The sequence below is a fragment of the Xenopus tropicalis genome, chromosome 3, assembly GCF_000004195.4.
Source record: "Xenopus tropicalis strain Nigerian chromosome 3, UCB_Xtro_10.0, whole genome shotgun sequence".
NCBI lineage: Eukaryota > Metazoa > Chordata > Amphibia > Anura > Pipidae > Xenopus > Xenopus tropicalis.
Genome location: NC_030679.2, coordinates 80,288,414 through 80,303,583, shown reverse-complemented (window position 1 = coordinate 80,303,583; position 15,170 = coordinate 80,288,414). Strand labels below are relative to the sequence as shown.

Genomic DNA, 15,170 nt, shown 5'->3' with positions numbered 1-15,170 from the left:
GTATATATTTATGGGCTGTATTTTATATTTAGTGTAATGGACTTTGTGAATAACTTAGGATGTTGGATAATTAGAGCATTTATTGGGTGCAATGACCCTAAGCACTCTCAGAAACCTATTCCAAACAATCTTTGTGGCAACTGGTCAGCATATGCACACAAAAGGTAAATAGCTCAGCATGAAATCCCAGTTTTGCAAGAGCTGAAGGTCTCCACCACTTGTTTATGAACTTTTTTAACTATGTGATATTCAAAAGTATCTCAATCTCTGCTTCCTATGTCAAAATGATAAAGGGCATTGAGGGAATAGTCTTAACAAAAATCTCAGACACTCATCAAACAACATGATCTGAGTCCTTATTTAACAATCACCATTCTACGCCCTGCTGTACTTCTGATCTGTTGTATAAGCAAATATTGACTCAGGATAGACTTTTGTGCTTTAGCAACATATTTCCACTCACAGAACAATAGAACCATAGTAGATCTTTTCACCAGAATCCTAACAGCAAATATTTTTTCTTCATTCTGTTATTTTAATATAACTATTATATTAGTAGTCAAGTAATTGCCTATAATATTTGTGGAAATTTCTGCATTTCAGCATTGGCTGATTTGTTTACGAAATGTGCATGAACTTTTGTGCCTCAAGAAAAAATTGCTGCACGTCAAAAATAGTTGTCAAAGAAGTTGTATCAAAGAAATGATGCTCATAAAAAAAATTGTCATTTTCATGCGAGCAACAATTTGTTTGACATGCAACATTTTCCGCATTTAGAGCATTTTTTGCCATTTCACGAATTTTTTAAGCAGTTCTTCTATGAATTGAAATGGGACAGTTTTGCTCATCACTAATACTTGGTGAGAGCGTTCTTTCTTTGTGAACAGTGGGAAACAGTGTTTCCATAAGAGCAACCATAACGGTAAAGAATGTTGCTTGCACATAATAATCTATGCTTTTGTGTTTTACTAAAATTAAACATGCATTCAATATTCAGGAATGGCTGTTAATATCTAAGTTATTACTTCATTTAATTATACAGTTGAACATCTATATAATATAAATATATCAAATTTGAATTATTGTGGTAATGGTCTATGAATGCAAAATAACCCAAACAATACTAGGACACATTTTATATGTTCTCATGATAAAAGCAGGGTAATTGGAGTGAATGTTTTGTTCTGTGGAATGATTCATAAAGTTTGCATTTTTTTCTGTAAACCATTGAATTTGAAAATGTTACGTTTGTTCCAAGTCTAGTAACCAAGGACCAAACCAATTCCCCAAAACTAAAGGACTGTTAACATTTTAAGGGTGAAGACACACAGAGCTACTAGTAGCAGCTACTTATCGCGGCTACAGAAACAGACAATGCTGATTATTTATTGATAATTGTCTCTATGTGTGTTTTAGCAGAGGCAGTTCTCAGTATTGTCTTTGCCAGGGTATTTTCTGGTGTTTAGTAGCCATGACAAGTAGCTGCTACTAAGTAGCCCTGTGTGTCCTCACCCTAAGGGGCTTTGCAAGCAATCCCCCAACAACATAATTTAGTTTTGATTAATTGACATCCCCATCTTGTTTTTGCTATGTCTTTAATATCTGCCACCTGGCTAAAGTCCCTTGTGTTAGGGTCTGGTGTAAAGAATGTTCCATAAAGTGCTGTGGAACATCAACACAATATAATAAGATAAAAGGAAAATGCAAAATACAAGTGTTAACACTTTCAACGAGTTCATAAAACATGACTAGGTTGGATAAGGAACAAACACATCTTTTTGAATCCCTACAGGGTAATGCATTAAAAATAATGCATTAAAATAACAATTACAATTAGAATATATCTTGCATAACTTCTACAGCAGTACAATACAGTATGACAGTCACAAGTTCACAAGCTAGTGAGGAAAGTTAACTCTAGTCTGGGGGGATACGAAAAATATTTGCAATATCACTTAACTGAATATAGTACATTGTACAGTTGTGCTATAATCATTAACTGCTTATTCTGTATGTTGCTAACCATATATCATTTGCTTATCTGTTTTAGAAATGTTGGAATCCAATAATTTAATCACATTCAATGGCTGGCCCAACAGTTCAAGCTACCATACTTTTGTGTTAGATGAAGAACGGGGAAGACTTTATGTTGGGGCAAAGGATCACATATTTTCGTTTAACCTGGCAAATGTCAAAGAATTTCAAAAGGTATTGTTTTTGGCTTTTTCTAATTTCATTTTCCATTATTATTGTTTTCAAATTATAATTGCAGCATTCCCAGATTATTTTCAGAGTTTGTTTGCACTCAGTTTCTATAGAAATCAAAAGCCTGTAGAGCTTTTAATCTTTCATCACTGGAATGAATTAGTTGGTACCGTTTTGTATAGAGATTCAGCTAATTGTTGCTTCAGCTGCATCTTGCATTATGCAAAATTGGTGATTGGTGTCTTCCCTCTTTTTTTTTTTTAAGCAAGATAAGTTCTTAAACACCATCTGCCTCACATTTGCTTTGCATTGCTGAAAAGCCTTGTCATAGTTTTGCTGACACCAATTACTGACATGCATGATAGCTATAAATATATGTTATTATTTCTAGAATTATAGAATCCATTACATGCAGTTAATTCATACCAGTCATATTTATGTGTATTATCTAATAGCATAAATTCAAATTTTAATGTATCCCTATTTACTGTTTTACATATGGGAGGCATTGCAGTTGTTTGATCAGATTATCTATGTATGCAATAAGAAACATGTCAATAACATATGTGCTTACTTTACATTTTACTTGAAGTACTACTTCTAAATTCTAAAATGGACACTAAAGGTTAATACATATTTGGCGGTCAAGAACCAGCTGATACAACTTCTGATTGGAATCTGTTCAGGATCTAAAGGATTCCAGTCATGTTTTAAAAATGTCAGTTAAAAGGATCCCACCCCAGTGATCTGGTTGCTGAAAAACCTGACCAGCATCTCTTTGGGGCCATGTATGCATGTATGTATGTGTGTGTGTGTGGCCCCAGAGCCACAGGGGGCCTAGCTGCTGCAACTATCTGTATGTGGCCAAAATAAATCTATTTTGGAATTTACTGTGCAATGAAAGAGAATACTACAGCCCTATTTCAAAGAAGGCCACCCTTGGTTTAGTTTAGCTAAAAATTATATTTAAAGTTAGTGTTATGACAACCGTGAAATTGAAAGTAAAACTGATTTAATCACCACATAGTCTTTTCTGTTAAAGCACACATTAGTTTTGCATACCAGAAATCAATGTCAGGCTTTTGTGTCACCTCTAGTTCCAACACTCTCTAGCCTTTTAGTGTGACATGTCAAAATATGGTAGAGAGTTAAAGGACAGTATCATATGGAGGAAGACTAAGTCAGTTATTGTACTGTGCAGTAGAAGCAAAGAGTACTGCATATAGTTATGGTTCATGTTTATATATGTAATATATATTTTTAAAAAAATATATATACTGTATGTATGTGTGTGTATATATAATATATCTACACAATTGCACACTTATTATGGTTCCCACTATGGGCCAGTCTCCACTTTTTCTGAAAGGTAATAGAATTATAATAGGTTCTGATAAATGTGTTATTACAACTGTGTGGAAGAGAGAATGCAGTGATACAAATTATGGCCTGTTCTATCAAAGATGAGCTTGTGCAAAAGCAGATTGGCGATAAAACATTATGAATAATTTAAGAGGTTAAAATAATATTTAAGTGATGGAGAGCCTTATTAGTGTTCATTCATGATTGCCAAGAGTTACTACTTTTTAAATGCAAATGGAATCTTTTTTTCCCCGTGATTGGCTTTATCACCAAATGGACACAGGCATAATAATGTTTTTGACATTACTCCATTTTGTATCTTTACTTGGCACATATTATCATGTTAATCTTAGACACTCCCTCCCTTTATACCTCTTGGCTCATTAGCATGATGTATTCATGTATGTCCTTACTGCTAATTTGTTGTAAGCAGTGATGCAATGAATAAGCTTCCTACCACCAAACTGTTTTAATCAGACAGACTGATTAGGGTACTGGGGGTGAATGGACTTCTTGAATATATACATAGACTTTGCTAGCTATTTTATTTACCATATTATAAAGTTGGAACAGTGCAAAATACATTTGAAGACAAACCAGTAGTTGCTTAGAGATAGGCTTTGATTTAATTATGTTTATAAGGCTTCTTCTGTGCTAAGCAACTAACTTGCAGAGTTTGTCTAGAATAATTTAGTTGTAAATTGGATGTTTCAAAAATCAATGCAGAAATTCAAATAACTTACATGTTTCTACCATATTATTAAAGATGTCCAAATGTGTTCAGATTGATTAGTAGTTCTTACAGATCATGGCAATTTATAGCATTCAGATCAGTCTTTGAATCCTTTTGTATGTATGAAACATGTATAAATGTTTTTCATTGATCACTACTTTAATTCACATTTGAAATAACCCATGTCTTGAAAGAAAATGTGTCTGTAGCCCAAGTTTGTCTTTAAAATACAAAGACTCAGATACTTTATTCAGCCATATTCAGGGACATCCCCTCCCCCATAGAAAGATGAACAGAAGAACCAAACACTTATCTTGCTTATTCTGCTTTTGTATTTTCATAAATTTTGGACATTCTTTTCAGTTCTGTTGCCCATCCACAAAAAATAGTTTTTAGCATTTTTAAATGTAACATTAATTTGAAATTAACCAAATATTATTCCTCTGATATAATTATAAAATATTTAAAAATGTTTTTTTATTGCAAGACCTTACATATACCTAATTTTCGTTATAATTTTGCATGTAAAAAAAGGGCAAGGTCGCGTCAAATCGGATGCGCCCGCACCAAAAAAATGGGCGCAGTTGTGTCGAAAATCGTGGGCGACAAAAAAGACATGGGCGACAAAAAAATTGTGTGACAAATGCGTTTTCGTGAATTTTTCACCATTTCACAAATTCTCTTGCCATTTGGCGGATTTTATGGCGAAGCAAAACGGGAGAGATTTGCTCATCACTACCTTGTACTTTATGGTAACTAAACTACCTGAATCCATATATAAGGTATAGAAATCCAAATTACAGAAGGATCTTTTTTCTGGACAACACCAGGCCTCAGGTATTTCAGATAATAGATTCTGTACTTGTAGCAAGTTTGAAACTTGAAAAATTAGCTTTTGCTATTCTACCCATTGTTATAACTTGAAATATTGTGTTTAACTTACATGTGTCTCAGTTTACCACCAATGCTTTCCAAAGCTCCACTTATTCTGTGGAAATTATTTTGTTGGTTCAAACTCTAACCTAATCAACTTAACTGTTTCTTGATACTCACACCCCCAGCAAGTCTTATTAGATTCCTTGGCTGTTTATGAAGCATACATTTGAACCACTATTTGTGCTTCCTCTGTACTTATTGCTCTGCTTTCGTCTACAGGATTAAAGTAAATGAACACAATTGTTTCAAAGATGTGCATAAGAAGAGATCTGATATCCATAATGATCGGTTTTTGAGTTTGTAAATGTTAAAAATTTTGAGGTGTTCAAGTTTTTTCCTTTATCAATAAATAAGTGAGCATTCAATATGAGAGTTTATTTAATTTAAAAACACTTACATTCACAAACTCGAAAATTGATAAATAAGCCTATAAGTCTACTAAGAATAATTTATTCAAAAAATAAACCCAATCATATGTTTTGCCGCCAATATGGATTCATGCAGCTTAGGATCATACAAGGTACTATTTTGATATTACAGAGAAAAAGGAAATAATTACAAAAAATTAGACTTAATAAAGTAAACATATGCTGTAATTTTGTGCAATAGTTCTTGCATTCCATTGCAACTTATTTGAATTTTTTTACCATTTAACAAGTCTTTAGTGGCAGGGACAAAGTTCCACCTATAAATTACTTTCCTGTCTGCTTACCACCTGCATACCTTTGGATGTATGCCCGTTTTTATTTGTTTGTATATTACAACCTGCTATTATCTACAACAATGTATATATTCTATCTGCCTTAGCATAGTTGTGTAATGCATGAAAACATCTGCACTCCAGCACAAAATCCTTTTTAACTCTGAACCTAATTTATCTTTGGGGCAAAGCATACAAACATTGCCTATCTAGCAAATATAAGAGTTCAGTTCTGCTATTTTATGTGTAAAGGATATAATCATTGACAAGTTATGTATGTAAAGGTCTGTTTCAATGTAAATAACCAGGTGAGCATATTTTTTACTAGGTGTTATAGTGTTTGTAACAAGAATCACAGATATCTGTTTTTATCTTTAGAGTTGTTTAGTACAACAATGTAATATTTTTATGTTAAAACCTGAAATATGTTGAAATAATCGTATTGGTGCTTTCTGTTATTTTAGATATGGTGTTTTTATAGAACTGAAAATATTTCTCAATAGTATCACAAGGAAACATTTTGCACCCAAATTATAAGACTAAACTTGTTTAAATATTTATACCAGTGTGTTACCATTGATGTCTATGGGTTAAATTAATAGTTCTTTTTACTGTTATTAATTCTGGTGGTGAAGGGGCAAGCCTGGCAATTATTAACATGGATGAATGCATGCATAGAACCATACTGTGAATGGCGGATTTATTTAAGCCTTTCCCTAGACAGGAGTGCACAAAGCAAGCATTTATACTCACCTGCGATTCACCTGATATAGATTATATACCCATACCCAAACAAACTCATCTCACTTTTACCTGTGGATTTTAATATCCACAGACTGCTGTGGAAGATTTTATATTTTCAGTTTTCCACAATGATGGGGTGTGGTTTTAGTTTTTGCTATATTTTTGTGCCAAAATGAAGACTGAAAGCTGTTATCTGCCCCCATTGCCACAAAAGTAGCAAATAAAATATAATCTATAATATCTAAATATTGTCATTCAAAGTCAGAAATCATGCCTGATATTTACAGTAGCTTCCATTTATATAATATTATGATAGGCTACCAAATGAATCAGACTAGAATTAAAAAAGGATCATGTTTTATTCTATATGTAATTCCTAAAAGCTTTTCAGTAGGCATGGATAATTGATTGTGAGGATATCTGGATTTTCCAGTGAGTGAGAAGCCTTTCTACTTTGCTCAAAGTACTAAGCTTAGGTGGTATTAAAAGACTAGAAATAATCATAGTCTACAAAAATATCCAACTGTTTAATCCTTTTCAAAATACATGTATAGTATGACACAGTATCAGGTTTGTTTGCATAATCTGAGGTCCCTGGTTTAATAAATTTAACTTAAGGTTGTAGATGCCCTTCAAGTTAATTAGCTCTTTGTTAAATTAAATATGGGCTTCAGTTACCAATATACTTCTTTTTATTTTGTGTGTTATATATCCCAATGTGCTTGTTTTTTGTAGTTATCTTTTAAAATTGTGTTCCGTGCATTAACAGTAATTGGTTCTACATTAGAAACATTCATACTGCAACTTAATCATTACAGATCTATGTTCCATTTCCAGAAGCATCATTTTTGAAATCTTTTCTTTTTTCAGATACTGTGGCCTGTAACAAACATCCGAAGGGATGAATGCAAGTGGGCTGGAAAAGATATTATGGTAAGTACAAACCATTCTTCTGCTATTTCTGTACATACATTTTTTAAATTTTATTAAATTTAGGTTTATAATTTTTGAAATATCTATACCTAAAATAATAACGTTTAATGTCAAATGTTATTATACAGTTAAATATCAATTTTACATACCCTGATATTAGGTTTTCCCACATTTTTAATGTGGTCCCGCAAGGTTAAAATGCACAATACATTTTCCCCAATTTTACATAACTTCAAATAACTATTGTCACATGGGAATTTTACAAAACATATGCATGATTTAATCCACCATAGAAACCCATAGTAGCCAATCAGAATCTTCCTTTTGTTTTTTCCACTGGTTGATCAGAGGCAACTGGTGTTTGGTGAAGGTTGCTATTTTAGAGCTTTAACTTTTTTGTTAATTTTCCCCATGGCCTATTATTTTAATACAAAAAAGAACATTTTCAGTATGGTTATCTGTCTGTATGGGACTTTCTATCAAGAATTTGGACAAAATCTGGTATGAACTTACCACAGCTGACATGCCAAAGCAAGCTAACACTATTAACATAGATATAACATTTTCATTTTTCATATGTGTTGACAACTTACAAATCATCAGTTTGGTCAGAAATGTATTTTAGTATATATGGGAGTGGAGTAAGCACTTGCAGGGTGAGGGTCAGCAATCATATCCAGCAGAGCCCTCTGGGGGAGAGAGATGGAGGGATCCACTTTGCAACATCAGGTTCTAATAAGCTGTACATTATATTCAGTGGCAAATTTGTTGATAGAACAAGATATTTAGATATAGTTGTAGAAAGATAAATATCCACTTTAAAGGTGGCCACACACATAGCAATTTTTGATGGTCGCACGAAAGATCGTTCCCACCCTCCACAGACATTCAGGGCTAGGAATTCTACCTCTTTCTGCCGATTCAGCCCTAAAGGTAGATTTTGTTCGGACGCCTTCAATGGTGCCCGATCAAAATCTTTTAACATGGCCGATCACCGAGTCGATATCTGCAGCCTTTTGCGATATTGATCGCCTTGCCGAGTCGCCATACACGCACTGAATATCGTATGAAACAAGGTTTCATACTATATCATCTGTACGTGTATGGCCAGCTTAAGGGCTGTGGCACACGGGGGAGATTAGTCGCCCAAAACCTGTCGCGGGCGACTAATCTCCCCGAAATGCCATTCCACCGGCGAAAATGTAAATCGCCGGTGGGATGGCATACGCGGTGCCGCAATTTCCCGAAATTGTGGAGGTTGCCTTGAGAGGAAACTTCCGCAATTTCAGGAAATCGCGGCGCCATGTATGCCATCCCACCGGTGATTTACATTTTCGCCGGTGGGATGGCATTTCGGGGAGATTAGACGCCCGCGACAAGGGAGATTTGTCGTGGGCGACTAATCTCCCAGTGTGTCACAGCCCTAAGGGTGAAGAAACACAAAGCTACTAGTAGCAGCCACTTGTTGTGGCTACAAAAATAGACAATGCTGATCATTTACTGAACACTGTGTGTGTTTTAGTAGAGGTAATTGTCAGTATTGTCTATGGCAGGGTATTTTCTGGTGTTTAGTAGCCGTGACAAGTAGCTGCTACTAAGTGGCTCCATGTGTCTTCACCCTAAGAGACAAAGAAGAAAGGGGGTTCTTAAAAAATGCATCTCAAAAACTGACCTTTGTTTTGCATTCATATTTATATTAACTGCTTTAAAAGAGAGTGGTACGATTTTCTGTTTCATTTTTTCTTACACCCCTCCATAATTAGATGCTACAGAAAGATGCATTTGAAATGTAGGTTAATTATGTACGGATGTGGTTGCTGGAGCAATAAACACACTTCACCAATTTGTTTTTTCCATTACATTCTCTTCGCTTAATTTCTGCACTAGCTGACTTTAATGTTTTTTGGATTATGCTATTATTATATTCTTGGAAAAAGTTCTTTCTTGAATTTACGTATACCCATTGTTCAAGTTTATGACCAATAAAGAAAAATAATGTTGGCAAATAATGTGAATCTTAAAATCTGAATATCAAATGTCTGAAGTAATCCTCTAAACTAATCTGAACTGCAGACTTCCTGTTCGTAACAAGTGAATGCATCGATAGCACCGATACTGACATAACATGTTTTATACATATCACCAGTATAGTACAGGAAGCTTAGTAAAGAGACATTATTTTAAGTTATAGATTTAGAAAATTATGTGTTTTTTTTCATAAAACAAGACTGCTTAATAAAGAAAAGAAAGCATTCTACTAATTAAACCAACTGGAAAGGATTGCTATGTCCAAGCAATCATGTAAGATATAACTCAACAAACAAAAATAAATATATAAAGTAAAAATATCTTTTACTAAACATTGCTAGAAAAGTTAAGTGTATATAATGCTACTTATAAAGTTAATTCAGAAAAATATGGCCAAAGTCTATATAAATGTATTTAGCATTGGAATATTTTCACTTTTTTACCTTTATATTTTCGATAATATACCTATAATAATATCCGTGTATTTTTTCATTAAAAGGGTACCTCTAAAAAGATGAAAAATGTTTTGTTACATATTAGAAGGTGGTTTATTTTCTCCAGCTCCATTAAATGGTGTTTTGGTCCTGCTTGCGGATACTGCCTTACACAAGATTCCATTGTTTTATTTTTTTCCATGCCACAACTTTTCTTATCTCACCTTTTCTGAAAGTGTTAAGTTTATGTTTTATTTTCGATCTATTAGTAGGTTTTCCTTCATAAGCTCCCATTGCAAAAAGCTAAAAAGATCTTGTGCTAAAGTGTGGTTTTACATCATAGTTGGCAAAATACCCTATGAATGTGGTGTGAATGCCTGCAAATTCCCATTTTATAAGAAAATATTTGATTTTATTTGTGTTTCTTTTGATGCCATGTAATTTTAAATGTTTGAGCATTTATATAATCTGTTCTATTACTACTACTACTACTAATATCCTTAAAATGTTTCTGAAGCCTATTTATTTCAGTGAAACCACACAAAGACATCATAAAAGTGCACCAGGCTCTGATTGATGAGTTAATAATTGCTGAAGACACCTGGAGCAAAATATTTAGCTTCACCTTGGACTTCCAGAATACATTCATAATTTTTTGGCTCCCCCTGTAGCAATGTCTGAGTCACATAATTTATGATCAGTAGGTTTATACCTAAAGACTCCTTTAATTTTTTAAACAAAAGTTATATAAAGAAACTTTGCAAGTGTACAATTTATTGTAATACTTTCATTATGCTACTTGCTTTTAACTATGCTATATAAGTCAAATATACCTTATATTTACTGATTTATGTTTCTTGAACATATATGCAAAAGCATATAAAAATAAATTACCTAGAAGTATGCTGACTAAGCAAACTGTTCTGTAAACTGGCATAAGCCACATTTACACAAATGCTTTCACTAAGCAGACATTGTATCTGTAGCTTGATTACCGTGTAAGAGCTATTGCACACAGAGTAATTTAATCAAACCCCTACTGAGTAAAGGGAACGGCAGCAGTATGCATCTCAAAAATGGTCAAGTATCATTTGGTTAAACAAATGTTGGAACTTGCTTTCGGAAGGCATTTGGAGCCTTTGGCATTCTTATGGTGATTAACAGTGAATCAGCATGAAGCTACGAAGTATAGAGTAGTGATCACCACTGCTTGGTGGTGCATTGAGAATCCATGACTTGTGAATACTTACAAATTTTAAACATTTCATAAATAAGAGGACCTGCTTATCAAGATATGTAAAAGATAATATAACAGAAAAAAGGAAAGAAAAAGTTGCTTAGGAAATGTATGATTTTATGTCACCTGGCTTAACCAAATCACTGGAACAAGTTTATGCAGAGAAGACATTTCAGCATAAAAAACAGTGTAAAAGCAGTGTATATTTAATAAAAAGAAAAAAAAAATAAACTACAAACATAAAAGTCAAGCTTAAATGACCTTCTTTTAAGTTAATGTTTTAAAATAAATGCTTAGATTGAACAGGGTTGTTGCAAAGCATTTTGCGCCAGAACTTGAGCTGTGATTGTAAAGGAGACAGATATGACAAGAAAAAACAGAATAAAGGGGTATGCTGTCAATTGTAGGCAGATCTGCTTTTTATTTAACCAGATGTTGGCAGTGAGCCATGATTCCTGAAAGCTGAGAAACAAAAGCTTTTGAGATTGTCCTTGCCCTTGCTTGTGAAAAAGCATCTTTTTGCTATACTGTTATATTTATGCAGTACAAAATAACTTCCAGTTTTCTAGTATATAGAAATGTATCAAATCTTTATGAATGAGAGGTATTTTAATAGTTTCCCCAAAATAAGAATCTAATAAATGTTCAAAATATTAAATTATATATTTTATGCTTTTTTAATAAGTTGAAAAGTATATATGAAGATAACATAATTATACTTTCTATGCATTTTATTATTTTAAACATGACCAAATGAATGTTAGAAAACTGTATATGACTTGGAGACAAGTAATAGTTTTGGCTTCCTTCCAAACAGACTGTTAGTTAAATATAAAATACTTGACATTCCAGAGGCTAGGATTTCTTTGGTAATAATAACAGTCATCTTAGAGTGCAGACCAAATTAAGAAGTCCCAGAGAGAACATCTTTGGGTGACCACCCTTCAGGAACTAATCTCTATTTAGAAATAATTAGACAAGGCTCAGCAGTGAAAACATGGAAGCTTTTATATGTGTGTTGGCTTGATATTTATCTTTTTCTCCAATTGTCACCAGCTTGAGTACCATGTAAAGGGATTAGATTATCCACCATTGGTACTCCTCATATAGATCTATGAAATATTATATTTTAAATAAACTTTAATTGAATACGACAAACCTACGGCATCTGTTCCTTACCTCTTCTGCTTGATAATTCCCCAACTGAATGACACATTTTTTTTCAAAATACATTTATTGATTTTTTAAATCTGCAATTATTATGAATGACAACAATTAAAAGATAACCAAAAGCAAATGCCAGTGTTTATATATTTTAGTAAAGGAGACTACCTATGCTGATCTATTTCTGTGGTATATCTCTCCCTTACACTTACCTTGTCATATTTTGCCAGTTACTGTCTGAATTTAGTGTACAGTAGAAAATAACTTTTATACTTTGTCAGTTTAAGGCAATACTGTAGTTCTAGAACAGTGTTACTGTATATGACAATCATTTAAGTTTTTTTGCCCCATTTTGAAAGCAAAAGTATAATGCACCATTCTCACAGTTGCATACTCATTATCAGAGGTTTGCAACTGGGGTTCATCAATACAGTTTCACCAAGATGCTGTGTGTGCATGGATTTGTGCATGTCTATACATATTAACCAGAAATGAACACATTAATTTGATACAGTGCATAGCAATGTGTGTGTTACAAATTGAATCTATGATTTCTTTTGCGTAGTTCAAAAGTATGACCCAAGTTTGTCTAATTACTATATTGGATTTGAAATTCTCTCATCTCTAATTAAAACATGCTTATTTATATTAAAACTACTTCTTAGCACTGGCATGTTGACCTTTTTGGAAACCCTGCTGTACATCTGCTGCTAATTTGTCTTGTAAATTAGAGAAAAAATCTCAATGAAACTTTTCCAAACCACTTACATATAAAAAAACAAAAAGTGTTGCCACTTTGATAAACTATGTTCTTTATATTTCTTGGATAGTGTTCTTAAGATAATATTCTTACTAACTTTGCTTTTACACAGCTTAAATACATGTCTTTATGTGATGTCAAAATAGTTTTAACTTCTATTTGGAACTAAGATTTTCAGGGCATGGCATACAATTGTCATTTTAGGATTTGCATATATGTAACAATTAAAGGAACAGTAACACTAAAAAATGAAAGAGCTTTAAAGTAATGAAAATATAATGCACTGTTGCCCTGCACTGGTAAAACTGGTGTGTTTGCTACAAAAACACTACTATAATTTATATAATAAATAGCCACGGGGGCAGCCATTCAAGCTGGAAAAAAGGAGAAAAGGCACAGGTTACATAGCTGATAACAGATAAGCTCTGTGGAATACAATAGTGTTTTATCTGCTATGTGCATGTGCCTTTTCTCCTTTGAATGGCTGCCTCCATGGCTACATAGCAGCTTATTTATATAAATTATAGTAGACTTTCTGAAGTAAACACACAACTTTTACCAATGCAGGGCAGCAACACATTATATTTTAGTTACTTTTATACACTTTCATTTTTTGGTGTTACTGTTCCTTTAAAAAGATGAGACTGCATGCTTTTTGAAAACAAATGTATTATTTATAGACTGCAAGGGAACATCTTCATTTTGAGGAGCAATAGGAATGAAACAGAATGTAGATAAATGACAGTGTGTGTGGATAGTATGTATTAGTTCAGTACAAGAACCTTAGATTGTAAGCTTATTTGGGGAATGATCGAATGTAAATGATAAGCATTGTCTGTAAGGCACTGTCTAATGTTGGTGCTATATAACCAAACTGTAATGTATTAACAGGCAGGTCATAAACCTTAGATTTTAAGCCTTAGGAGATAGCGATTCACTATTTATTATTAATACTTAGCACAGTGCTATGTGCAGTTTAAAGAGTAATATGAGAATAAACATAATAATAACCTAGCTTTCTGGACCCTCTTGGTAAATCGTGTGAGTGTAGCACTAGTTTAATAAGGCCTTTGCTCTATAGACTTACTGTAACATTACAATTTTTTAAGGCATAGAGGGACATCATAAAGAAACATTGCACCTATTCCCTGCCATCTCCACACAGCATTTGCCACAAGAGTGGAGTAAGCTTTTGCTCCTCTAAAAGAGAATGTTTATATATAATATGCTGTTATTTCAAGTCACGTCATTAAACTACCATAGTGTGATCATGCACATAAACTATTAACTCTTTCTGTAATGCAAATTAATAGCACTGATCCAAATCATACATAAATTGTGTTCAAATAAGTGTAGGTACAAGTGAGTTTTACGCGCTGCTTAGCACTAGCCAATTGTAACACTTGCTATGCTTTATGTACTAAAAGATGAGTAAGGACCATAGAACTGCTGTTGTAAATTCTGTGTGCCTTTAAAGGATACTAATTAATCTTTATTGGGACTGGGGCTTTAGTTCATTATTCGTAACCTCAGAATTAAAGTGATACTGAAATGAAAAAACTACTTTTCAAAATATGAATGTACATAAAAAGTTTTTGATTTTGCAAGTAATTATTTCTTGACGTTCCTTACCCTGAGTGTCCCTTCTCAGCCTGTCAGTTATAGCTTTTAATGCTAACGGACTACTGCTGCACAAATATGGCAGCCCCCTCATACAGGAATTTGGGGGATCTGATAGGGAATATAAAAGCATCAGGAAGTACTTTTATGGCAAAATTATACAGTTTATGCAAGTACAATGTTATGATATATTTAGAAAACTGTTTAATTTTAGGTTCCAGTATCTCTTTAATACTGCTTTGGATAGGACTGTATGCATTTTACATTACATAAGGGTAATGCAGTGTTAGTCATTTCCAATTATGGACAGATTT

At 33.3% G+C, this 15,170-nt stretch overlaps 1 protein-coding gene across 3 annotated transcripts in view; it reads left to right on the top strand.

The window, feature by feature from the left end:
- Nucleotides 1–15,170, top strand: part of sema3a (semaphorin 3A) — a 126,507-nt gene that overhangs the window by 44,137 nt on the left and 67,200 nt on the right. For all 3 annotated transcript variants that reach the window (XM_004913030.4, XM_002935255.5, XM_031899035.1), the window contains exons 2-3: nt 2,051–2,208; nt 7,551–7,613. In XM_004913030.4, the coding sequence (XP_004913087.1) occupies nt 2,051–2,208; nt 7,551–7,613 (221 nt within the window). The remainder of the gene's footprint in view (nt 1–2,050; nt 2,209–7,550; nt 7,614–15,170) is intronic.